Source organism: Zingiber officinale, chromosome 4A (genome assembly GCF_018446385.1).
Source record: "Zingiber officinale cultivar Zhangliang chromosome 4A, Zo_v1.1, whole genome shotgun sequence".
In the NCBI taxonomy this organism is placed as follows: domain Eukaryota; kingdom Viridiplantae; phylum Streptophyta; class Magnoliopsida; order Zingiberales; family Zingiberaceae; genus Zingiber; species Zingiber officinale.
The window spans coordinates 156,981,875-157,006,859 of NC_055992.1; the positions used below are offsets into that span (position 1 = coordinate 156,981,875).

Genomic DNA, 24,985 nt, shown 5'->3' on the forward strand with positions numbered 1-24,985 from the left:
CTATAAAAATAAATAGAAAATGGAGAGGAGTCCTAATTGTGAATGAACAAATTCACACACAAAATTTAAAAGGATCTTTCTAATACTCAAAACAGAATAAGGGCCAAAGGAATGATCATGAAAGATTTCATGTTTTTAGCAGTTAAATTATAAACAAGTTTCTAATTTTTAGGACTCTTACATTTCCTTGGGAAAATGCAATTTACAGTTTAGAAGGAGAGGAAGGCGCAAGCCAGACCAAAAAAAAAAAAATTGTTTTCCAACTCCATTAGTAAGAATTTGAATTTGAAGAACTTTAGTAAAAAGGTTCATTTTAAAAGGAGGATTATGCCAAACAAACTCCAACTTTGAGTTTTTCTCAGAGTTGCATTCTGTTTCATTTTAATTCTCTTCGCCAGGCATCAAGGTTTGTTACAGAGCAATCTTGGCCTCTTTTGATAGGGTTCAGATGGAGTTGCAATGGATAGGTTTGTGACTTTCTACCCATTTTCTATGCTTAAAAGTTGGTCGGTAAACATTACTATACTGTTATGCATATCACACAAATGACAAATCCTTTGAATTGAATAGCAGTTTTGAACTGGTTTTTGTCAGACTACATGAGGTATACCTAAGAAAATATTTCTTCCTGATAGTGATAATAGACGCTAGTTGGGCTTCATATTCTTCTAGCTAGAACTAAAATGAGAAGAAACTTAGGGAATTAAATCATGTAAAATTCAACAGAAAAGGGTTGGATATAAGGAACATGTTTATGATTAAAAAAAAGAAGCATGAGCAATTCTGAATCCTGAAGATATTTTGTTATGGAACTAACAGTAACAATTGTGTTTAGTTCAAGCTAATCTTTATAAATTAGCAATACCATATCAGAAAATAATGAAGAATCAATACTCACATAAAAACTTTGAAATATGTGAATCTAGTATATTTTCAAAAGAAATCAACTAACTAATTATGTAACAATGCAGATAAAAAGCCAATTTTGACATGTCTATGCAATCAGAATATGTGATTACGTACTCAAAACAAATACTTCTCTTACAAAGATATTAGTTAGTTCCAATATTTTTCCATGCTCAAAAATCAACAGGACAGGAATAAAAAAGATAAGAGTTACCAAGATAAGCTAGGGAGAACAAGAGGAAAAGTGGCTGGCCATATGCTAGAAACTTCATTTCTGTTCCTTGCCCCCACTTCCATCATCATTACCATTCTTAGTTCCTTCGTTAGAGGCCTCTTGGTCGGGTACAGCATCAGTAACCAGTGCCAAAGGCCGGTGTGCAATTACCTCATCGACCAGCCCGAATTCCTTGGCTTCATCAGGGGACATGAACATGTCACGCTCCATGCAGTGCTCGATTCGCTCGATAGGCTGCCCCGTGTGGCGGACATAGATCTCATTGAGGCGCTCACGGACTTTGAGAATCTCCTTGGCATGGATGGCAATTTCAGTGGCCTGGCCGGAGGCCCCACCAGATGGCTGGTGGATCATGACACGGGAATAGGGGAGAGCGCGGCGTTCTCCAGGGGCACCAGCCGCAAGCAGTAGCGAGCCCATGGAGGCGGCCTGGCCTAGGCAGAGGGTGGAGACCGGGGAGCGGATGTATTGCATGGTGTCATAGATCGCAAGGCCGGCCGTGACAGCACCCCCAGGAGAATTGATGTAGAGGTGGATGGGCTTTGCGGGGTTTTCGGACTCGAGGAACAGAAGCTGCGCGACGACGACAGAGGCCGTGTCGTCGGAGATAGGGCCGTTGATGCAGACAATACGCTCCTTGAGGAGGCGGGAGAAGATGTCATAGGCGCGCTCGCCTCTGGAGGTGTGCTCGATCACCATGGGGATGAGGCCGTAGGAGCGGCAACCGGCACCGGCGCGCCGTGCGGACGGAATAATGGACCCGGAAAGGGCGAGGCGGCGCCACAACATTGCGCAGTTCAGGTTAGGGTTTATGCGGGAAGAAGGACCGAACTACCAATTAACAAGAAAATATACAACTTTGCCCTTTTATTGCTCAAGGAGGTGACGAAATATAGGGCTTTTTGATTTCATAATTTTTTTAACATTATATATATATATATATTCTTTAATATTTTTCAAAAAGATTAAAATTTATAAATCTTAAAAATATTGCGTCAGATTTATACGATATCTTTAAAATCTATCAAACTCAAGTCTTTATTATAAATAAACATGGTAAAGCAACTCTAATTTTTTTAAATTGGGTATCATGTAACGATTAATTCTGGAGTTGTCAATTTGATTCTAAGGAAATTTTTTATTGGCTCCAAGTTAAAAAAAAACAAGATGCTTTTCTAATTTTTTACCCATATAGCTTGTATATTCTAATTTTTATATATTTTTATGTACATATATTTGGAAAATATTTTATCATTTATTTACCATATACATATTTAATTCATATCATCATATTTTGCGTATATATATTTATAGGATTTGATATACCCTATGGACTCATCTTGTATACATCATCTATAGTCCCCACGGATAGGTCTAATGGCTAGCACATGAGGTGTTGTCATAATGAGATCTTTGTCGAGGTAAATACCTTCCTTATGTGCTAGTCATTATTCCAAAGACTAGTAGTCGCTCGTGATTTACCTCCTCCGTGTTGGCCTTAGGACGGATTGACAGAGGCACTGGGGGCGAGCGTATTCATTTTTTTTTTTACCACAATTGTATACATCATCTATATATTTTTTTTCTTTATTATTTTTTTTTATAGCTGAAAGTTTAGAATATATAAATAATTTTCGCTCGAGCTTCAAAATAAAATTTTAAATTTGAATCTACATATTCAAACTAAAATTTAAAATGACTTAAATTTGAAATTCGATTCGAATTATTTGAATTTGAATTTAAATATATTTATAATTTTATTTAATTAATCGGGCCGATCAATTTTATCATTAGTTCGATTATTTTATCAAAATATTGATGATTTAGGCTAATTTCCGAATATTCATACGCTTGTTACCCTCCTGGAATTCGCTATAAATTTCCGTAACCTAACCCAAATCCTGTCTCTTTGCTCTTCGTCGTCTTTGCCCGGAGCACAAAGGTTTAGAGATGTTGCAGAGCAAATCGTTTGCGAAGAAAACGAAGCAAGGCCGCGTGATCAAGGTTCCCTTTCCTTCCCCAAACCCTAGTCCTACTCCTCTTTCCCGTCTCCGTTTTTCTTAGGTTTCCGTTGCTCAGGTGGTGAGGGAACACTACTTGAGGGATGACATCTACTGCGGGGCCACGTTCTGCAAGGTCTGCGACACCTCCGCCGCGCGCCTCAGCGCCTCGGCGTCCGCTACCATCTTGATAGTTGACACTAATGTCGTTCTCAATCAGGTTTTTTTCGATATCCTCCTCTGCGTTGTACTTGTACGTCCCGGCCGTGGCCTCACCTTGTTGATTTTGGAGCAATTTTGCAGATTGATTTACTGGAGAACCCGAAGATAGATGACGTGGTGGTGCTGTCGGTGGTGTTGGAGGAGGTGCGGCATAAAAACCTTTCTGTGTATAATAGGGTGAAGGCTCTCTGCACTAATCCTCTGAGGAAGTTCTTTGTGTTCTCTAACGAGCATCACAGGTAGTGTTTTTTTGCTTTATTTGTGTTATTTGTGTTCTCTAACTTTTCTGCATTCTTTTTTTTTCTCTTGCATAAGATAAAAAAAAAAATTAGCTGCCTTTTCAATTGTTTCTTTCCTCGGTTTCTATGCTTGGAAGTCGTTCGCTTTAATCTAATCTGCATGTTTCACTCATTTGGGTTTCCACGCTTTGGCATCTCGCGCTTCTACTGTCTGAAAATTTCCCCCTATTGCATTGTGCTTATAAATCTTTGAAGTCACACGTGATTTTCTGTAGTTCCTCCTTTTCTACATCTTTAAACTCAATTTTTGATTTATGAAATGAGACAGGGACACTTATGTGAAAGACATGATTGGAGAAAGCCCAAATGATCGGAATGATAGAGGTATTGCATTCGCATGTTTATTTCTAGAATTATTTTTATGCTAGTTATATTTTTCAATGCAGAACAGAACTGTAATTGGTCTTCTTTGAACTACTTTATCCTTGTAGATGATCCCCACCTTACATCTTATATGAATGATTATTTTTGAGATTTTACTTCAATTGCTATCATATTTGAGAACTAAGTTGCATCCACTTGTACCTTCATATGACATTCTTGATTTTTACATATCATGTAACATGCTCAGCTTATTATATATTAAAACGTATTGATGTCGAGCAACATAAAATCTAGTGTTTTTGGCTTCTAGCACCGATGAGGTATGAAAGGGAACAAAGTAAAGTAAATGTCAAATAAATATGGAGAAAGGCAATTTCCTTTAGACAGAGAGGGAGTGAACTAGGGAATTTGTCATATCAAGTTGAGTGCAAGATTCTACGTTAGTTTTTAACTAACTATCACATGATGGAAGGGATTTCAGAACTGAAAAGATTCATCTTCTTGCTTTTTTACCTTAGTGTGTTGTTTGGCTGCACTAGCCTATCATCTTTGAGATGCTCAATTTAGTTATTTTTGTAGCACAGGGCTTTAAGTTTTTTTTCATATTTTGGTAAAAAGAAAAGTAATGGTAGATAAACAAAAGTATAGTTTCAAGCCTAGATGAAAAGGTTGAGGGTTGCATCATTTTAGATGCCTAGACTCTTATGTTAATGGATTTAGCTAGTTCATTACTTGGAATTGCCACGTGGGCCTTCACCACTTAAGAATCATGATGTGCAAAGGGTGTCTATAAGGTTTTTCAAAAGCAATCTAGTATATTAGCACACTGAGATGCCTTAAATATTTGAGGACTTCCACATTATGTCAATGAATGTGGGGCAAAAAGTTGGTTTGTGATTATAGGATTTGGTTAGCAACTTGGAATGTCAGAACACTTTAGGGTAAACAACTAGAAAAGGTAGATGTGATGATTAGGACAAAAAGCATAGTATTTAAAAATGAGTCGAGAAGAGGCTAGAGAAATAGGTGATACAATATTGAAGGTTTTAAAATTTGATTTATTAGAAAAGTTAAAAGAGAGCGAAAGGAGCAGGTATTATGTTACATAAGGAGTATAAGAGAACCCTACTCCATTCTAACAAAAGAGCAAGAATGGAGTTCTTATATCCATCAATCCTCTAAACCATTGAAAAGGCTAGAATGGAGTGGTTTATTAGAAAGGTCTTCATTGATCTTCAACGATCCTTTGAACCTCTACTTTAATAGATTCAACCTCGTGAATTATAATATGTATTGGCTACATCATTTTAGATGCCTAAACTCTTATGCGAATGAATTTAGCTGGTTCATCACTTGGAATTGCCATGTGGGCCTTCACCACTTAAGAATCATGATGTGCAAAGGGTGTCTAGAAGGTTTTCAAAAGCAATCTAGTATATTGGCACCCTGAGATGCCTTAAAATATTTGAGGACTTTCACATTATGTCAATGAATGTGGGGCAAAAAGTAATATAACCATACTATCAGCTTATTTCCTCCCATTTTATCACCTCTCAGTGCTACAACTAATTAGCATATTCCTTCCAAATAATTCATCATTCTTATCCATAAAGTATGGAGGATGGTAACATAGTGGTATCTGACTCTTTTTAGGTTAACGGACACTTAATAATCACACGATTTTAGAAATTGCATTTCATTTTGATGATTTATTCTTTATCTTATTAATCTATGTTGCTTTGACTCACCTTTCATTCCCTCTCATACCCATGTTGACATCGACACAAGTCCAATGGGTTGACCTCTTGACGACAGCTCACATTGCTCATGGAAGGAAGGGCCTCGACTAGTAAATCTTTGGGCTTCACATCTAGATTATGTTGCACAGGGTGTCATAGGCGGTATCATGTAACGAAGCTTGTGTAGTGAGTAGCATCACTTGATGATGATGGTTTTGCATTAAGCGGAATACGAAAAGGGGATCGCAATATCTGATGTTTGTTGTCGGGTAATTAAGATTATAATATGTCTTTAAAAACTTATTATATAGCATATAATATAACTAATAACACAATATATTGTGGAGATTATATAGCATATAACTCATATAATATACCTTTATGTTATATTTTATAACTAATAATTTAGTAACACTAATATAACTTAAATTAGAATATATAATTTATATATTTTATAACATATCCATGTAGCTGTGTCCTAACGTTACATTTTTTTGATGAGTTTTTGTATCACTAGTTTGAAAAGGTTTTATATCTCACACTTGGATCTATAACTATATGAGATACTTATATCCAAATCCAAGTAACATAAGTTTTAATGATATTCAACAATATCTTTTTATTGCATAATAGATTTAGTATTTTTGAAAGTCTTACCTAATATGAACATGTGGGTTCATGAAAAAGTACAAATAAAAATATTAATATTTGAGAACAATTATTTGGATCTCCAATAGATTGAGTGAAAGTATCAAAGACTATTAATAAGACAAACATGTAGGACAAAAGTGGTGGATAGTTTAGAGTGGAAAGGATTGTGGGATAGAGGAAGAGCAAACACAATTGAGTTAAATAATAATTTAGTTACTTCAAATTTTCAATGATATATTGCCTTCCATAGAATTAAATAGAGAAGCCCTTAGGTAATGGTGCAACGGCAGGTATCTAAGGATCGAGTCCCAGTTTCGGTGAATTAAAGGATGAATTTTTATTAATGGACAGTTGACCTAAGAACGTTGGACTGACGAGCTAGCCGCTAGCTCGGAGTGCTTCTCGATTTTTCCTAGTGGTCGGTAGGAAACTTTCGTGGGCCGAGTCAGTCACCCTTAGGATTAGTCGCCGTAAGTTGGATACCCAGTACCAACTAATTTTTTTTTAGAGAAATAGAGAAATAAGATCGATTTAGTGATTTAATAGATTCTAACTATTAGATAACACCACTAATTATGAATGTATATGAATAAGTTCAACAATAAATAATAAATGCTACATAAACAATAAACATATATTATAATAAATAATGGAATCAAAATGTATTCTAATATTATTAAAAACACTTTTTTTTGTAAAATTGAATACACTTTTAATTAATTGATAATTTTTTTTAAATTATTTTTTTTGCATTGTAAGGTTTAGTTGGGACTTAATCACATCAAACATTGAAATTAGGTTTATAGGACCTCTCTTAATCTATGGTACTTGGAATAGACTTTGAGAGAGATAGATAGATGAAAGGATTGGTCTAAGCCAATACATTTTTGTGAACAATAGATAGAACTATCAATTTTTTCCTATATTGTGCATGCTTACTATAATTCAAGCATGGATCAACAAAAGTTTGCTAATTTTTAATATTCTGAATTGATGTAATTTTAGCCAAATCATGGTTTGAAATCTTATCTGGTGTCAAGTGATAAGATTGAAATGAATTATTGAGTCAACTTATTGAAACTCAATACTATGAGCTAATTTCAAGGTTTAAAATTTCGACCCATGCCGAGGTTTAAGTCCAGACCGGAACGATACGGTTTCGGTATCGTATCGTCCCGTGCCGATACGGTTTCGGTATTTTTTATTTATATATAGTAATTATTAGATAAATATATTTATTATGTATAATTTAAAAATAAGTTGTATATTAATTTTATAAAAGTTCTTCATTATTAAACAACTTAATATTGTTAAAAAAATAATTAAATATAGTTTTCTTTAAAGAAAATTGATCTATCAATAACTCGAATTAAAATTGATACATAACCTTTATAGTTCTCCAATATTCAAATTAAATAATCATAATTATATAAATTAATATAAATACTATTTTATATATAATAATTATATAATTAACTATTTATTTATTTAATAATTTAAATAATATATATTTAAAATAGTAAAAAAAAAGAATATCAATTAACCATTAAAATAGTAAAATAATTAAAAAATATCAGAATATAAATTTGATGTATTAGAATTTTTATAAATTTTTTTTTTTTTAAAAAAAAATTTAGAATTAAAAAAAATAGAATTTTTTAGAATTTTTAAATAAAATTTAAAATATTAAAAATAATTTCAGAATATTATTTAATAAAATTTATTAAAATTTTAAATATATTTTTTATATTTTATTGGGATAATTTAATTAGGATTTATAAAAGTCTCTTTAAAATATCACATCTAGGGAATTGTTTGATTTATCAAATTGTAATGTTAGTTTTGTACCGTTACTGCTCGCCCTCGCGCCGCCCACGCACCCTCGCGACGTCGGTACACCCTCGCGACGTGTCCGGCGACGCCTCTGGCAGCACCGGAAGCGTCCGACGACGCCTCTGGCGGCACCGGAAGTGTCCGGCGACGCCTCTGGCGGCACCGGAAGTGTCCGGCGATGCCTCTGGCGCCACCGAAAGCATCCAGTGATGCTTCCGGCGGCCCCTTGCAACGCATCCGGCGGCGCCTGAGACGCTTTCGTCTCCGCCATCGCGTCGCGATGCATTGCGAATGTCATTGCCCGCGATGCTGATCGCCCTGGGACGCCTCCGACGGCGCCGGAGGAGTCCGGCAACGCCTCCTCGAGACGCCTCCTTGTTGCTCGAGATTCGTGCGTGACATGCCGGGCGGCACAGAACGGTATTTCAATCATTGGCTAATTTATTATGTATCATTGTGTCAAATTATGTTAATGAATATCGTTCCATATTGGCATTCTACAAATGATTTAATTATTTCAATTTTAGCTTGTGTTTGTACAATATAATGTTAAAATCATATCATCCCAAATGAGCAATGAATTTTGAAGTTAGAAATATAGTTGTGTTTTTTTTGCTTTTTCATCTCCTTCACTAAATTCTCCACTGACACTATACGTCATAATACCAACACAGTACCCAAACACTATTGTTTTAATCACAGTCTAAAATTCTAGCACAGCTCAAGATTTTAAATTTGAGCCAAATTACAAGTTAGACATTTTACTCTCTATTTTTAAGCAGCGTTTTTGAATCTTGTGCTTTTTTTATACTTCTCCATTGATCTTTTTGAGATGACCCACTTCTTGGGAAAGATTGGATCTACTTTTGTTGATACAAAATCCAATTCAACAATGATCAGTTTGGGCAATCCGTATCAGTATGGACTGATCTTAACAGCTATGATTTGTGTAAAGCTTTAACAGCTATGGCTTGTCTTCAATCACACATTTTATTGATGATTCCATGCTTGAGCAATTTAATTGTTAATATTTTACCCTGCAATAGTCTCTAATATCCCTAACTTGTTTACTTTTTATGTTTTCAAGGTCATCTTCAGACCTTATTTTATGCTCTCATTGTGCAATAATTGAAGAACAAACATTGTCTTTGAGTCATCATTCATCTTATTAGTCTATCTAAGAATATGGCACCTAACCATTTTCAATGGTTCTCAGATTTTTGCACCCCACATTCTGGTATACCATTCTTCTATTTGGACAACTTAGGGAAATGATGTAAAAATAAAATATTCTTGTAGCAACTTATTATTTGTAAATGATCCCTACTATGCTTGTCTTAATGAGAGTGATTTATTCAATGAAATCCTAACTTAAGTTCATCATTCCAAATGGACTTGGCTTATATGCTCTCTTCTTTCTCTTTTTGTATAGGCATTTAAGTCATTTTTATTTTCATCACCTACATTGTCCAAGCTTTGATCTTATTTATTGCACTAATTAATCCTATGTCTTGAAGTTAGAAATGCATTTATAAACATGCACATTGTTTAGAGCAATTTTTGATGTAGTTTAATCTTGCTACTAATGCTATGATTACCTTATTTTTTTCACTTTAGCAATTCGCGTTGCTGCTCGCTGGTATCAAAGTCATTTAGGTGAAAGCACACAAATTTTACTAATTACCAATGATAGAGAAAATAAGAAAAGGGCCACTGAGGAGGGTATTTCTGCTGAAACAGGTAATCCTTCTTACAAGCTATCTGCAAGTAAATTATGTTAAGCCAAAGATTTGGATTCTCAGTGAGCTTTTTTGTTCCAGTTGAATCATATGTTAAATCTCTTGGGAAACCTGATCTACTTGACCTAGTTGTTCTTTCATCTTCTGTGGATGTTCCTATGGAAGATGTTGAAGATCTTAGGCCATCAAAGAAAAAAATTATCTACAGTGAGGTATTCTTCTTCAACAATTTTTCATAAATTCTACAATATTTCTTAGTTTCTTCCTTAATAACCGCTATATCCATTTACGTCTTCATGCAGCATAAACCCATGTCAGAAGTAACCTCTGGACTGCTACACGGAATTTACCATCAAGGAAAGCTTCGTGTGAACCGCTATAACCCTTTTGAGGCTTACGTTGGAAGTGAGAGTATTAGTGAGGAAATAGTCATTTGTGGACGAGCTAACATGAATAGGGCTTTTCATGGAGATATAGTTGCAGTCGAGCTATTGCCTCAGGATCAATGGCGTGATGGGAAGTCCTTGATCATTGATGATGATGGTATGTTTTTTCTTTATTTTTAAAAACACATATGCATTGGCTGATGAGTTATTATAATATTTCTTTTAGACGATGATGAGGAAGAAGTTCATTTGGTGCCTAATAGTGCCGATGACGTGCCAAGGTTTGAAAATCCGGTTCAGCCTATGAGCGGATCTTCACCTCCTGTATCAAGTCATCCACCAGGCCGAGTTGTTGGAATTATAAAGCGGAATTGGCACTCGTGAGTCTGAATCATATTTTTTTAGTCTTTTTTCTTTCTTGAAAGATATACTAATAGTAACCTTTTGGGCAGAACTGGCTAATTATAACTTCTATTTTAAAGATTTATGTTTAGTTTTCCATCGGAAACCTTATGACTTCTTTTGAACATTGTATCTAGAAATAAAGGGAAGCATATTGCTTAGCTTATAGTATCTATCTTTACTTTTAACTTATTGTGTCTAGATGAAAACAATCATTTATGGGAGTTGTATACACTAGAAGATTAATTGATGTGCATGTATACACACACAAAATTGATGCTGCAAGTAGAATGCTCTCTTATCACATCAAGGTAGTTTTGTTCTGGAAACTACTTTTGTCCATTCATATCTATTTCAGAAAAATCAAGATATCCTAAGACAAATGGTTACCATTTGCTTGTAGCAAATGGTTACCATTTACTTGTAGCAAATGGAGGCGGAGGCAGCCACTATCCTCGAAATGTGTTTTTTAGTGAGCAAAATCTTGGGATACAATTTAGATGTGGTGGTAAAGTCGATCTAACCTAGACACCTTGGTTTTAGCAATCAACATTGTGGGACACGATTTGGATGCAACGACAAAGGCACTCAGTGGAGGGGATTAACATCTTCGATGCGCAGGAGGTGATTGTTCGCAAAGAAGATACAGAGAAGAAGATGTGATCCACATGTAATTTCACAGTCCATGGATTTTTTTTGCCTTTTGCCACATTTAACTCAAAGGGCATAAGAGAGATAATGCATCAAGCTATTTGCAAGAAGCCAACATGATCCTTATGGTGGACTTTGCTTTATTGACCACACTAATTAGTTTGTGGTAGTCGAGGCAAACTTCTTATTGCACGGTGGGAATTTTCCTCCCATGTGAATCATGCCTTTTAGTGAAGAATAGTTTTGTTTCCTGCAAAAGCAACCTTAGTTGCGTTGCTAGAAGAACTACTTTCAGTGCCATAATGGAGTTGGGTTCAATAGATAGACTATCGTGAGGGTGAAAAAAAGACTACTCACATTCATGCAGCAGAAGCAATATGTAAATTTTCTTTCTCCCTATCTCAATTTAATCTAAAAGATTCAAGGATGACTTGGTAGACATGTCATTAATTGTCATGTCTACGTTCTATTCTTGAACAATTCACTAAAGGACACTACATAGGAAGATGTGATGCTTCTTGTGCACAAGACACTTTAAAGGATTTTGAGTCGAGATCAGTTTGTGAGTTGGAAGGCTTATTTTCAGTGCTCTGCTAGGTTTTGAGGCTTGGCAAAGGAAGAGTCTTTTGTGTGGTCAGAGGCTGTGATCTTGGTCGAGATAGGCTGTGATCTTGATCGAGATTGCACAATGGAAAGAGAGGAAGGACCAAACAAGATACTTACCTATGGCTTCGATACCATGTTATGGGCAAAATCAAGTAAGATACCCTAATCCTAAATGGGTGGCTTTGCTACCATGTTAAGGCCCAAGAACCCAATCCATTCCTTGCTATTAGAGCTAGTCCCTTATACATCTATTGATGTTGTCCCTGAGGGGAAAGGGGGAATGTTAATGAGGGTAGAAAATGAGGAGGAGATTATTTAGCCCCTCATCTTCAAATGAGGATTCTCAAACCAAGAAATCTACCACCTTAGTGAATAAGAATTTTAGGTTGAATTGGGCTTCATGTTGGGCATTTAACGATACAATATCACTTTATATAAGAAGTTTTATGATGGGAGCCAAAAGATACGAATATATCTTTAGCTTATATTTGAGTATTTCTTACTAAAAATTAGCATCATATACCGGTGCGTTTCATAACAATAGTCACTGGTTAACCAGTCATGTTTAGTCTGGTTCCATAGCAGAGATTCTATGTTTAAATCTTTCGAGTGGAAGTAACACATTCCCAGTTATTCCATGCTTACTGCTTAGGCCAGTTCAGTTCAGTTCGGTACAGTTTGTCCATTCACACGAGGGTAGTGTCAATAATATGACATATATTGATATCCTTGGTATTAAGTCTAGTTTTGAGATAAATCGTTAACCAATCAAATTTTCTATGCACTATACTTATTCATTTTGTGATTGCCATGCTTCTTATTAAACTTTGATTTTGTAATTTTTGGACAAGTATTGGTTTCCCTATTTTTGTACCCTGTATGAATTTCACATTTTGATGATATACCAAAGTGAAGTGAAGGCAAATTTAGTTTGCGACATTCTCAATATAGTCTTACTTGTCTTTACATTTTAGTAAATACAAAACTGGGTATCATTGCCCTTTTTCTAGAGATAGCTTTTTTGCCATAGAAAGAACAATTTTGATTGCTTGCACTTTATGTTGACATTGCCTCTTGATTATTATTGTGCAGATATTGCGGGTCTTTAGACCCAATGCCCATGCCTGCGGGCAATGCTGGTGTGGCCCATGCTTTATTTGCCTCCAAGGACCGGAGAATTCCTAAAATTCGAATTCAAACTCGGCAACTTGGAAATCTTCTAGATAAAAGAATTATTGTTGCTGTGGATTCATGGGATTGTTTGTCTCGCTATCCATCAGGGCATTATGTACGTACCATTGGGCAGATTGGGGATAGAGACACTGAAAGTGAGGCAAGTAATTGTATAGTAGGATGCTTTTCTATCTATTTAAAATTTCTGCCAATGGGTGATTCTTAAAATGCAAGAATACATACAATGCACTTGGATAATTATTTCTATATTCCTAAATAGGTTTTGTTGATTGAGAATGACATTAATTCAAGGCCTTTTTCATCACAAGTTCTTGCTTGTTTGCCTCCTTTACCATGGTCTCTGTCATTAGAAGATTTGGCTAATTCCAATCGAGAGGACTTGCGGCATTTGAGAGTTTTTAGTGTTGACCCTCCTGGTATGTTGTCATCATCAATCTTGGTCTGCTTCTATATTGGTGGTCACATTTCTTTGTTTGTCTCAGGTTGCAAGGATATTGATGATGCATTACATTGCAAACCACTTGGGAATGGAAACTTTGAAGTGGGAGTTCGTATCCTTTATCTGGTTATAAATAAAGTGAAATTTGCTTGTGTGAAAAATAACTTGCCTTGATTTGACTATTACTGTCTTTTTCAGCATCTTTGCTGCTTCAATTTTTATTGAGATATTTAATGTTTCTTTAAGTTGCTTGGTTTGTCTGACTGACTGCTTGAGTAAATTGGATCCATTAAAAAAATAAATTACGTATACCCAAATCATTGTGCATGACCTAAGATTCAAGTTTGAATTTATTCATTTGGAATCTGCCTGTATTTAACCAAGTTTGGGATGGATTTATGTAACTGTCATTGAAATGATCTTCTATACGTTTCAGTAGACGATGTAAATTCTTGACCTGTCATTGAAAAGCCTGGTTTTTTAGTATAGGGGATCTATTACCCATTACAAAGCATGTTTTATGGGTTGGTTTTTTTCGATGTTGCAGTTCCTATCTATTGATATTGGCATACATTTGTAATTATGTCTCAAAATGACCAGGCTGATTGGTATTTGAATATTTTCTGGTTTCTATCTTGATATCCAAATAAGTACAAGGAAATTAGCAGGTTATTGATTGCTTCCATTTCCATAACTTGTTTTCGAAAGTGAAGATTTTCCATACTACATTAAGCACGCATGCTTGCAGTTTTATTAATATAATGAATTCGTTTCTCAGTTCTAACTACCTAATATGATATTGAGGTGTGGTCTTTTGAAAGCAAGGCCACTGTTGTATGTATCTAGGGAAATTTCTCTGTGACTTTCCTCTAATGAAAGCTAAACTGTCACAAGAGAGTATAGTTTCCCACCATTTTGATGATTTGTGGCATCTAATTTTGTGATTCAATGACCGAATCCTAGTCCGAAAGAGTTGTTATCTCTTTGCAGTTGTTTCTTTGCTGACCCTTATTTATAATTGAGTTAGGCCACCCAGATTCCTTGAATTTCCCTACTTGAACACAAAGCTGAAACCATTGTAATTGATTTGCCTACCTACTCAGGTTAGAGCTGCTATCATATAGTACCATTGCTCGTGTACAAAACTGAAGCTAACTTTTCAGCAAAACATGCTAACTAGTGATCGCAGCTATCAGATAAACTGAGTTCTATGGTGTAAAACAATATACTTTAAGTAAATATTCATTCTTTTTTTATGCTTTACTCTCATTCATTATTCATACTTCATATGAACAGCTACAAAATCTCAGGAGAAGTCTTCTTTGATGAAAATGCCTTGAGTTTGTGTTTCTTAAGAAAGTTCGTAAGCAGTTAGAGTGATGAAACAGTGAGTTTGATTAGATAAAGCAGGGTGTGAGTTATTTAGAATTCATAAATTTTAGGAAGTGTATGCATCTCTTGTTTGCGTGGCTTGATATTGCACTGTGATCCTTTATCATAACATTACCAGATATTGCTGATGTCACAAATTTTGTTCTTCCTGGCACTCCCCTCGATGAAGAGGCTTCCCAGAGGGGCACATCAGTTTATCTTGTTGAGAGACGGATTGATATGCTTCCCAAATCTTTGACGGAAGGTTTCTTCTTCCCCTTTTTCGGTTTATTGTCTATTGATATTTACAACTAGCACATATTTCTGGTGTAATTAGGAATGAGTTGGCTTGAACTGGTCTCTAAAGTAGGAAAACTAATTGAATTCTCACCCTTGTGTGTTGTTTCATGTAGATATTTGTTCTCTACGTTCTGATGTGGAGCGGCTTTCTTTCTCTGTCATATGGGTAACTTTATTTTCATTTTACCATTTACTTTTTACTGCTTCTTTTAGATGACTCTAGAAGGATTGGATTATTGGATATCCCTGAAATTCCGAATGCTAAGATTACTAAATTCCATTTTTGTGCTGAGAAGGAACCACTAAGAGATCATGGTGTCCTAATTTTGCTGTTTATAAATCTCCATCTCAAATTTTTTTTCATGTATTGAATATTGTAAGAACAATGGCAATACCAACTAGGAGATGTACTTCCACTATTTGTGCATATGTAAATTAAGATATAGGATATTCAAAAGTTTCTTTGATTTTATTGAATATTGATATGGCTGAAGGAAACATATAGATTCTTTTTTTAGTTGATGACGTGATATGCACTGCTGGTATTTGGTACTTAAGGTTCTTAACAAAGTCAAGGTTGGACCAAATTTCAAATGCCAGATAGTTTAATTTTGTCTCCTTAGTAGGTATTATGAAATGATATGCTGATGTCTATAATGCCAATGGGTCCTCTTCAGTTTTTGATTTTGGAGCACTATTGGGTAATACATCTGAACTGTTTGTTATGATCAATATTGAATCATTGTTCAAAAACTTAGCTTTACTATTATTTTTCTTTAAATTTGTTTTATGTACTTGAATATTTAAGTCTTTATGATATTGAGTAACCTATGCTACAGGATCTTTAATACCTCTTTTTATGGTAATGAGTTGTGTACTCCATTCATGTTGATTGAGTTGCTTTCTACTTCAATTTATAGAAGTTCCTTTTCCTTCCATGGCAGGAACTAACACCTGATGCAAATATAGTATCGACTAGATACACAAAAAGTGCTATCAAGTCATGTGCTGCATTGTCGTATGTTGAAGCCCAAGCGAGGATGGATGATAGGTTCTGTTTTTTTTAAAATATATTTATCATTAACCATCAGTATAATTTAATATACTTGGATCTTCTATGTTTACTTCTGAGCTACTTAGCATTGTTTAGAATAGGTTCATTAATGATATTTTGTGATGTAGTCATCCTGATACTTCTGAAGTTTGGCACTTCCAAAACTTTCCACTTTAAAGGGAATTGATATAGTTATCTTTAGCTGATAAATGAAGACTTCTACTGTTAAGGAAGCTGCTAATCATTCCTATATTTACTATTTTGCGTTTTAATAGCAATAGAAATGACGTTCTTAACTTGAAGCACCTAAAATAATAAACATAGATGATTAAATAAATTGTAAGACCACTGGGTTAATTAGTTTTTATTGCCTGTGATAGCATATTGAATTTGCTCTCTAATAACCTTCAATATCTCTTTTCAAATTTATTGGAACGATTTTACCTTGTTTGATTGATGTCTTCCTTTACTTGCCAAGCATCTTGTGTAACTACTAAGAATAGAATGCTTCTTGCAGCCGGTTGATGGATCCGCTAACCACTGATCTGCGAAATTTAAATTCATTAGCAAAGGTTAGCTTGTCTGGTTTAATTATTTACTACTTAGCCATTAGGTGGCTATTGTTGTATAAATATTATTCTGAAGACTGATTTGATGATTTGAACATAAATATTTTCTGCCTAGATAGATAATGAGACTTCGACGAATTAAGAGAGGAGCTCTTACACTTGCTTCACCTGAAGTCAAATTTCAAATTGACACTGAAACTCACGATCCGCTAGACATAGGTATATGTGGAATTGTTTCTTTTCTTTCATTTCATAGTGCACTTATTTTTGATTTTTTTTTTTTGTTGTAGGTATGTACCAAATTCGTGAGGCTAATCAGATGATTGAGGAGTTTATGTTGGCTGCAAATATTTCAGTTGCAGAAAAGATCTTGAAACATTTTCCTTTATGCTCTTTATTAAGGTATCCATGATTTATCATATCTAGTTGCTCTTGAATTTATATGTTATTTTTTTTGGAAGTTTTTGCTCACAATTCTGTAATTTATCTGTATGCATATTTTTTTTTAATAAATAAAATCTTGTGATTCAATTGTGAGGATAGATGCTTTGTCGCATTTTTTCTTATGTATCTTTTTTTTCCTTCAGTTCTCTTAGGTAGGATTTTTTCATTAGAATCAAGTAGGTGGTAATAGGAACAAGTAGAAAATGGAATAGCTAGCTAGGGCACATTCAGTACTTTATTGATTTATCAATCTAAACACAATAATGGACTAGTTTTTTTTTATTTTTTATTTTTATAACTTAGAGCGCTTATGGTAATCCTCCAGTCATTTTTAGGGATTTCAGCAACATAGTTGCTTTCTAATAATTGAGAACATTTTTTCTGGTTATGTTTGGTTATCCAGAGTATTTTTGAGCTTCTCAGAAATATATGGATTGCTTTTCCGCTTTTTGGGATTAGAGGGTTTTGGGGATTTTAATGATTTGTCTCTTTTTTAATATGAATGTATTGGTGTTTTAGTCTAATGCATTGTAATCTATTATATTGTGAACCTAAAATTGTCTTGTGACTTGATTTTGTTAGTTGTATAGATATATATATCACGGTTAAAGTAACTTGCTGAGGCAAGCCTATAGATACTCATTCGATGCCTAATTCTTTTTGTTTTTTTCTCTTGAAACATTATTCGATAATAGTTGATGTAACCTAATTGGCTATGTGTACAGGCGTCATCCTAGCCCCACAAAGGAGATGCTTGAACCATTATTGCGAACCGCTGCCGCTGTTGGTCTGGATTTGGATGTTTCATCTTCAAAAGCATTAGCTGATTCCCTTGATCGGGCAGTTGTAAGAACACATCAATTAATCTTGACATTGTGAATTGTGCACTTCTCTGGGTAAGCATTTATGCCATATGTGTGCAATTTTCTCATCAAGAGCTTCTGCAGGGTGATGATCCATATTTCAATAAGCTAATCAGAATTTTGGCAACCCGATGCATGACACAGGTACTTTGAAAGGCCAAAATTTGTACTAGTTTACGTACAGGTGCAAATGTTGTAACATGAACTTAATCTGTCAAATTTTAGGCCATTTACTTTTCTAGTGGAGATTTGAGCCCATCTGAGTTTTCTCATTATGGTCTAGCAGCACCTATTTATACCCATTTCACTTCACCAATCCGTAGATATGCAGGTCAGTTTCTTGCTTCTTAATTAATCATGTTTACATAAAAAAAATGCAATTCCAGTTAACATGGTAATTAGTTCTTTGGTTCTACACTCAATCTTCATTTCAACTTTGTTGTTGTTCTCACTATTTATAATTTATCTAGGTCCCTTCAATTGATGCCAATATGTATCGAGGATTTTTAATTTATTTGCTAGTCATGTATGTATCCTGTTTATATTCCCTCTTCCCTAACAATGCAACAACCATCAAAATCGAATCATATATAGATTGTGCAGTCCCCAGATACAGTTGTCTTCAGTTAGGACCAGGTAGACTATGAAACATAGTCTGCATCCAACCAAATCAAATGGAAAATCTCAGATATTTCCTTTCTTGTTCCCTTACAAATAGTCCATCATGTAGATGATTAATTTTTATGATTGTGAAAATTTCATAAATTTTGTGATGGCTATTGTTTTATTCTTTCAATTTGTTCTCTTTCCTAAAGCACATTGACCTCTTCATCCATCTACTAATCTTGCACGATGCTCTTACCATTCCACATTTTTTAGTTTTTCAATCTTTTGGACTTGGAGCTTTCTAATGACTCAAGATCAAGTAGCCTTGGAAAACCTACAACACTTGCATTTTTATATAGCAAGTGTTTATCAACTTTTATAATGAGATTCATATGAAATCCTTCTGCTAGCTAAAGAAAAGCTACGAACGCTCTTAATTATTTTCTTTATTGTTAATAAATTTATTTTTTTTACACTATTTATCAACTATTATGTCTGTTCTTTCCTTGTTTCTGCTTATCTGAGTCCTTGTGGTAAATGAAAGGTTGTTAAAATAGTAGTTTAAGATGGGATTGCTCTTCTCTGCAGATGTTATTGTGCATCGGTTGTTGGCTGCTGCACTAGGAATTTCCAGGCTTCCTCCAATTTTCATGGATGGCCCACAGCTTACATCCATTGCTGACAGTAAGACTTAATTTCTAATCGTTATGTATTTTGATTAATGATTTATCAAACTTATCATATATGATTCCTTATGGTTAGGAAGAAGGATAGAAAGATTTGTAAATATTGCAAGGTCAAGTGGTGGAAGTTAAAGGATGAGAAATAAAATATATTTTAGGAGAAGGTAGAAGTACAAGTATTAGATGAAATATACAGTAATTCTAATACGACATGAGATAAGATGATATCAAAATTGAAAATAATAGCTAAGAATATACTTGGTGAGTCAAAGGGACATGCACCAATAAGTAAGGAATCTTGGTGGTGGAATGAGAAAGTACAAGAGAAAGTGAAGGAAAAATGGAATTATATATTTGTAAGAATGAGGAAAACTTAAACAAAATATACAATAGCCAAGAAAGAATAGTGAATAAAGCAAAGAATGAAACTTTTGAACGATTATATCAAAAATTGGATACAAACGAAGGGGAAAGAAACTTTTATAGAATAGCTCAAGTGAGAGAAAGGAAGACAAGAAGTCTTATTCAAATAAAATGTATTAAAGATGAATATAATAAGGTACTAGTAAACGATGGAGAAATAAAAAAGCAATGGAAGAGGTATTTTCATCAACTTTTTAATGAATGTTTAGGTGATCAACTTAATTTAGGTAATTTAAGTAGGTGAGCATAGAAATTTAAATTTTTATCATAGAATTCAAATTTCAAAAGTAGAACAAGCTTTAAATGGGATGCACAATGAAAAGTCATTGGACCAGATGATATTCCGATAGAGGTATAGAAGTGCTTAGGGAAATAAGGTATTGAATGACTTATAAAATTATTTAACATGATCTAAAAAACGAAAAAAATGTTTGATCAATGAAGGATCAGTACTCTAGTTTCCTTATATAAGAATAAGGGAGACGTACAAAATTATGCAAACTATAAGAATATTAAATTAATGGGTTATACTATGAAATTTTGGAAAAAGGTAATTGAAAAAAGATTAAGGAGATCAGAGTGACTGAAAATCAATTTGGGTTTATGTCTGGAAGGTCGACAATAGTAGCTATACATCTTTTTAGATAATTAATTGAAAAATATTGGGAGGGAAAATAAGATCTACACATGGTATTCCTTGATTTAGAAAAATCTTATGATAGAATCCTAAGAGAAATTATATGGAGAATTCTAGAAAAGAGAGGTGTTAGTGTAACATATATTAAACTAATTAAGGGTATATACGAGGATGTAACGACTAGAGTAATGACTTCAGGTAGAGTAGCTGAAGGATTTTCAATAAAGATAGGATTACATCAAAGATTAGCTCTAAATTCCTATCTTTTTATACTAATTATGGACGAACTCACTGCATACGTTCAAGACAGTACCATGGTGCATGTTGTTTGCAAATGATATTATTTTGGTAGATGAAACACGTGAAGGAGTAAATGTTAAACTAGAATCTTGGCAGGAAAGGCTAGAAAGGAAAGGTTTTAGGCTTTTAGAATAAAGACAAAATATATGAAACTTATGTTTAGCAATATTAGACATAATGAGACAATTGTTAAGATAGAAGATGATGAGTTGCCTGGAACCGAGAGCTTTAAATATTTAGGATCATTTTTGCAAAATGAAGGGTAAGAAAGATGTCTTACATAGAATACAAGCAGGATAGTTGAAATAGAGGAGAGCGTTGGATATTTTATGTGACCGTAAAGTACCTCTAAAACTTAAAGAAAAATTCTACAGAATCGCAGTTAGACCTATTATGTTATATGAAGCTGAATGTTGGGCTATGACTCGAGCACATGAGCATAAGATGAGAGTTGTAGAGATGATGATATTAAGGTGAATTTGTGGACTAATGGACAAAATAAAAAATAAGAGCATTAGAAAGAAAGTCGGAGTTGTATCTATTGAGAGAAAACTCTGAGAGACACGTTTAAGATAGTACGGGCATGCACTTAGACGACCAATAAATGCTCCAGTTTGGCAATGTGAAACTATGACAAACACGTATATTAAACGAGGAAGAGGTAGACCAAAAAAGACTTGGTTAGCAACAATAAAATAGGATAAAATTTATTTTAATACAGATAATGATATAGTAGGAGATAGAGCTCAATGGCGTAAAAGGATCCATATAGTCGACCCCACCTAGTGGGATAAGGTTTTGTTGTTATTGTTGTTGTAGTATTTAAATTTCATATTCCCTTTTTTTAAAAAATTATGAAGTTCACCAAATTGCCTAATTTTGCATCTCATTCCAAGTGAGGCACAATGTCTGCACGACCTTTGCTTGACTTTACAAAGCTTACAAGCATTGTCGAAGACAAGACTACTCTTGTTGTTCTATGCCCTGCAGCCATAAATCCATGGTTGGCCATTGACTCAGATAGCATCAACTGTCTTTTCTACCAACTTTTGTGGTCGACTTTGCTCAATTAACTAATGAAAATCTTACATATGTAAGTTTGACATATGTGAGGCCTATCATGCACCTGTTTTGCAACCACTTCTATTGAAATTCAATGTGTTTCAATTCATTCACTTGATTTGTCTTATTATGTGCCTCAAAGATAAATTTCAACAATATTTGCTGTGCCATGTATTGGCAAGTGTAACAGTGTAATAGAGGTACTTCTAGGGTTCTAGGCATGGTTTAAAATCTTATACCGTGCCGAGCGAAACGGTCAAAATGTATCATTTGGATAAACCACCAAAACTCGATCTCACTTGGCATCAAAGTTCAAGATCTTGAACCGTCTTGTAGTTTTAGTCTTTGACCAGAAGATACTATTTTCGGTGTTGTGCTGATGGTCCAATGCATGGCGCTGGTGACAAATTAGAGGTTGAAGGAAGAAAGAGACCGAATAAAGGAAGGAATATTGTCATTGTTGAGTGGTATCAAGTGTCGGTAATTTACAGAAAGATATATTTTGATCGTTTCGCTCATCATGGTACAAGATTTAAAGTCATGCTCGGTACAAATAATGTCTCTTTCTTATGCTTCATCTCTTTCTTTTTTCAACTCAAATCAATTTTTGACATCATGCATCGAAACATCGGTACGATACCGAAACAATATCATTTCAGTCAAAAACTGAAACATCGGTACGATACCGAAACTTTTTTCAAACCTAGGATGTGTAAGATCACAAGTACATGTTCTATTTATCTGTTTCGTTTTCTGTGTTTTGTTGCTCAGCTAGCGGTTCTCTCTAGTTTGCTTCTTTCTATAGTGGATAGCTTTTTTATTTTGTTCTCAAGATTTATACATTTTCTTGATTGCATGTCTTAACAGGTGCTCATTCCTTATCTCAATTTTGAATGCCCTCTGTAGTTTTCTAAGATTATTTCACCTTGTGCACAAACCTTTTATTATTTTTGACTTATAATTTTATATCTTACAGATTTGAATTATCGACATCGAAATGCTCAGATGGCCAGCCGAGCCTCAGTTGAACTTCACACAGTTATATTCTTCAGGAATCGGTAAAGTTTTATGTCAGAATCTTTATAGCATTTTTTTTTTTAATTTTTTACATTTTCTAGTTTACACCATTTATTTTACAGGCCAACGGACACTGAGGCTAGGATATTGAAGATCAAATCAAATGGATTTATAGTTTTTGTTCCCAAGTATGTTCCATTAATATTTTCGCTATTATCATCCTTTCATCTTGTTGATATCAAGTGTCATTATTTATCTTGACCAAAAGACACACCAATACATATGCTATATGTTATAATATTTCTAGTATTATTATCCTTGCATCTTTTGATATCAAGTGTCATTATATATTTAACCAAAAAAAGTACCATACATATGCCTCATGTACAGGACAATAATTTATGCATTTGTTCTTGTATAGGCCATTAGACATTTATATTTGCCCGTAAGGTTCATTTCTTCAAAAAAGAACATATTTATGCAAAATATTGTATGAGATGTTTTCCCTTGTTTGGCTCTGTACAATTAAAATATTTCCCTTCCATTCCTTGCTTGTCTGCTTGCACCACCAGCAATGGCTTGTCCGTGAACTTGCTGCCTGCTGATCCTCACCTACTGCAATCATTTGTAATGGCATGAATTGCTCATGTCCCCCATATGATGTCAATCCCTAACCACCTAGGTGTCAATCCCTAACCACCTAGGTGTTGTGCTCAAGCTCGAGCTCCTGTGCATGCCACTTCACAACGTTACTACTGAAGCCAAGAGGAGGTAGACAGGGGTAGATTGGCTAGAGGGGGTGCTCATTTGAGTTGAGAGTGGCTAGGGTTAGCTAAGGGGTCAACATTGATGGAGGTTGAGGCATGGAGATTGACTCATTAAGGGATGAAGTAGCCAATGAGAATGAAAAGAGGTGACAACAGTTAAAGATTGGTGCAGGTTGACTCGTGAGTCCAAAGAGGTTGCAGCTATAGGGATGGAGGGGATGGGTTCGTGATAGATTGGGGCGGTTTGCATAGAAAGAGGAGTGGACAGGTGGGTAGGATGGTGTTACTCTGGAAAGCCCCATTTTCGTTTCGCAACATGATATGTTCAGTTGCTTGCAATTTCACATTGTGCCAAAGACTGCAATACGAGGAAAGGTATTCTAGGAAACCATAATATTTGAAACAAATGACCATTAGTATAAAGTGCCCTATTTTAACTTAAAAGCTAATATTGTTTAATTATATTGATATTTCTTTCCTATTTATATATTTTGATTGAACATTGCATGACTGCATATGCCTTCACATCCACAATACTTCAAATATGTGGGCTTATGACCCCCCATGCAACGGCCATGTTTTTCAATAGCCAGGATTGGATGGATAATGCATGTGGTTAGCATACTGCATGTGCACGTTGAAATGGAATTGATTTATGTGTTCATTTTTCCTCTCAATCATGGTAGTATTGATTACTGCTTCCATGACATTGGAATGCAACAAATATTTGTCAAAATGCTGATTGCAAATTTTTTGCAATGCTTTCCAGGTTTGGGATAGAAGGACCGGTCTACTTGGTGGCCAAGGATAAAGGAAGTAGTGATTGGGCGGTGGATGAGGCACATCAAAAAGTGACCAAGGCTGGGACAAAAATAACTTATGGCATCCTGCAGACGGTGAGAATTCACATGGAGGTAGTCGAGCCACAACCCAACCGTCCGAAACTTCAACTCACCCTAATTAGTTAGTCACTATACGTTGTTCTGTCTTCATCTCTGTATGTATGATAGAAACGTAGGTGTCATTGTACCTTGGGTCTGTCAAACAATAAGAAAATATGTATCAGCTGTTTTTTTTTCTTAATCATTGTCTATTTATTTTTTCTAGGTTTAGAGCTTGTTGGTTTACGATGTCAAGTTAGTTTTGATAATTTATGGTAAATTGTAAAAGTGTGATAGGATTTGCTGCTTTAGAATGGCTATATTGTATCAGCTGTATTCATGGTTTAATTTTCAATTATGATGTATTTGTAGTGATTATTAT

The 24,985-nt window shown here is 34.7% G+C and overlaps 2 protein-coding genes across 2 annotated transcripts; one reads left to right on the forward strand and one right to left on the reverse strand.

The window, feature by feature from the left end:
- Positions 1 to 991: 991 nt before the first annotated feature.
- Positions 992 to 1,995, reverse strand: LOC121971842 (ATP-dependent Clp protease proteolytic subunit-like). The gene has a single exon (XM_042523308.1). The coding sequence runs from the start codon at positions 1,928 to 1,930 to the stop codon at positions 1,175 to 1,177; it is 756 nt and encodes a 251-aa protein (XP_042379242.1). The 5' UTR covers positions 1,931 to 1,995; the 3' UTR covers positions 992 to 1,174.
- A 989-nt stretch (positions 1,996 to 2,984) lies between these two features.
- Positions 2,985 to 24,961, forward strand: LOC121971843 (exosome complex exonuclease RRP44 homolog A-like). The gene is made up of 24 exons (XM_042523309.1): positions 2,985 to 3,145; positions 3,221 to 3,361; positions 3,445 to 3,602; positions 3,931 to 3,986; positions 9,827 to 9,949; positions 10,030 to 10,160; positions 10,251 to 10,491; positions 10,561 to 10,714; positions 13,086 to 13,326; positions 13,447 to 13,603; positions 13,670 to 13,738; positions 15,137 to 15,262; positions 15,411 to 15,463; positions 16,242 to 16,348; positions 16,869 to 16,923; positions 17,040 to 17,139; positions 17,211 to 17,322; positions 18,090 to 18,210; positions 18,312 to 18,371; positions 18,453 to 18,558; positions 19,422 to 19,517; positions 22,915 to 22,996; positions 23,078 to 23,143; positions 24,492 to 24,961. The coding sequence occupies exons 1-24, from the start codon at positions 3,092 to 3,094 to the stop codon at positions 24,688 to 24,690; spliced, it is 2,808 nt and encodes a 935-aa protein (XP_042379243.1). The 5' UTR covers positions 2,985 to 3,091; the 3' UTR covers positions 24,691 to 24,961.
- The last annotated feature ends 24 nt before the right edge of the window (positions 24,962 to 24,985 follow it).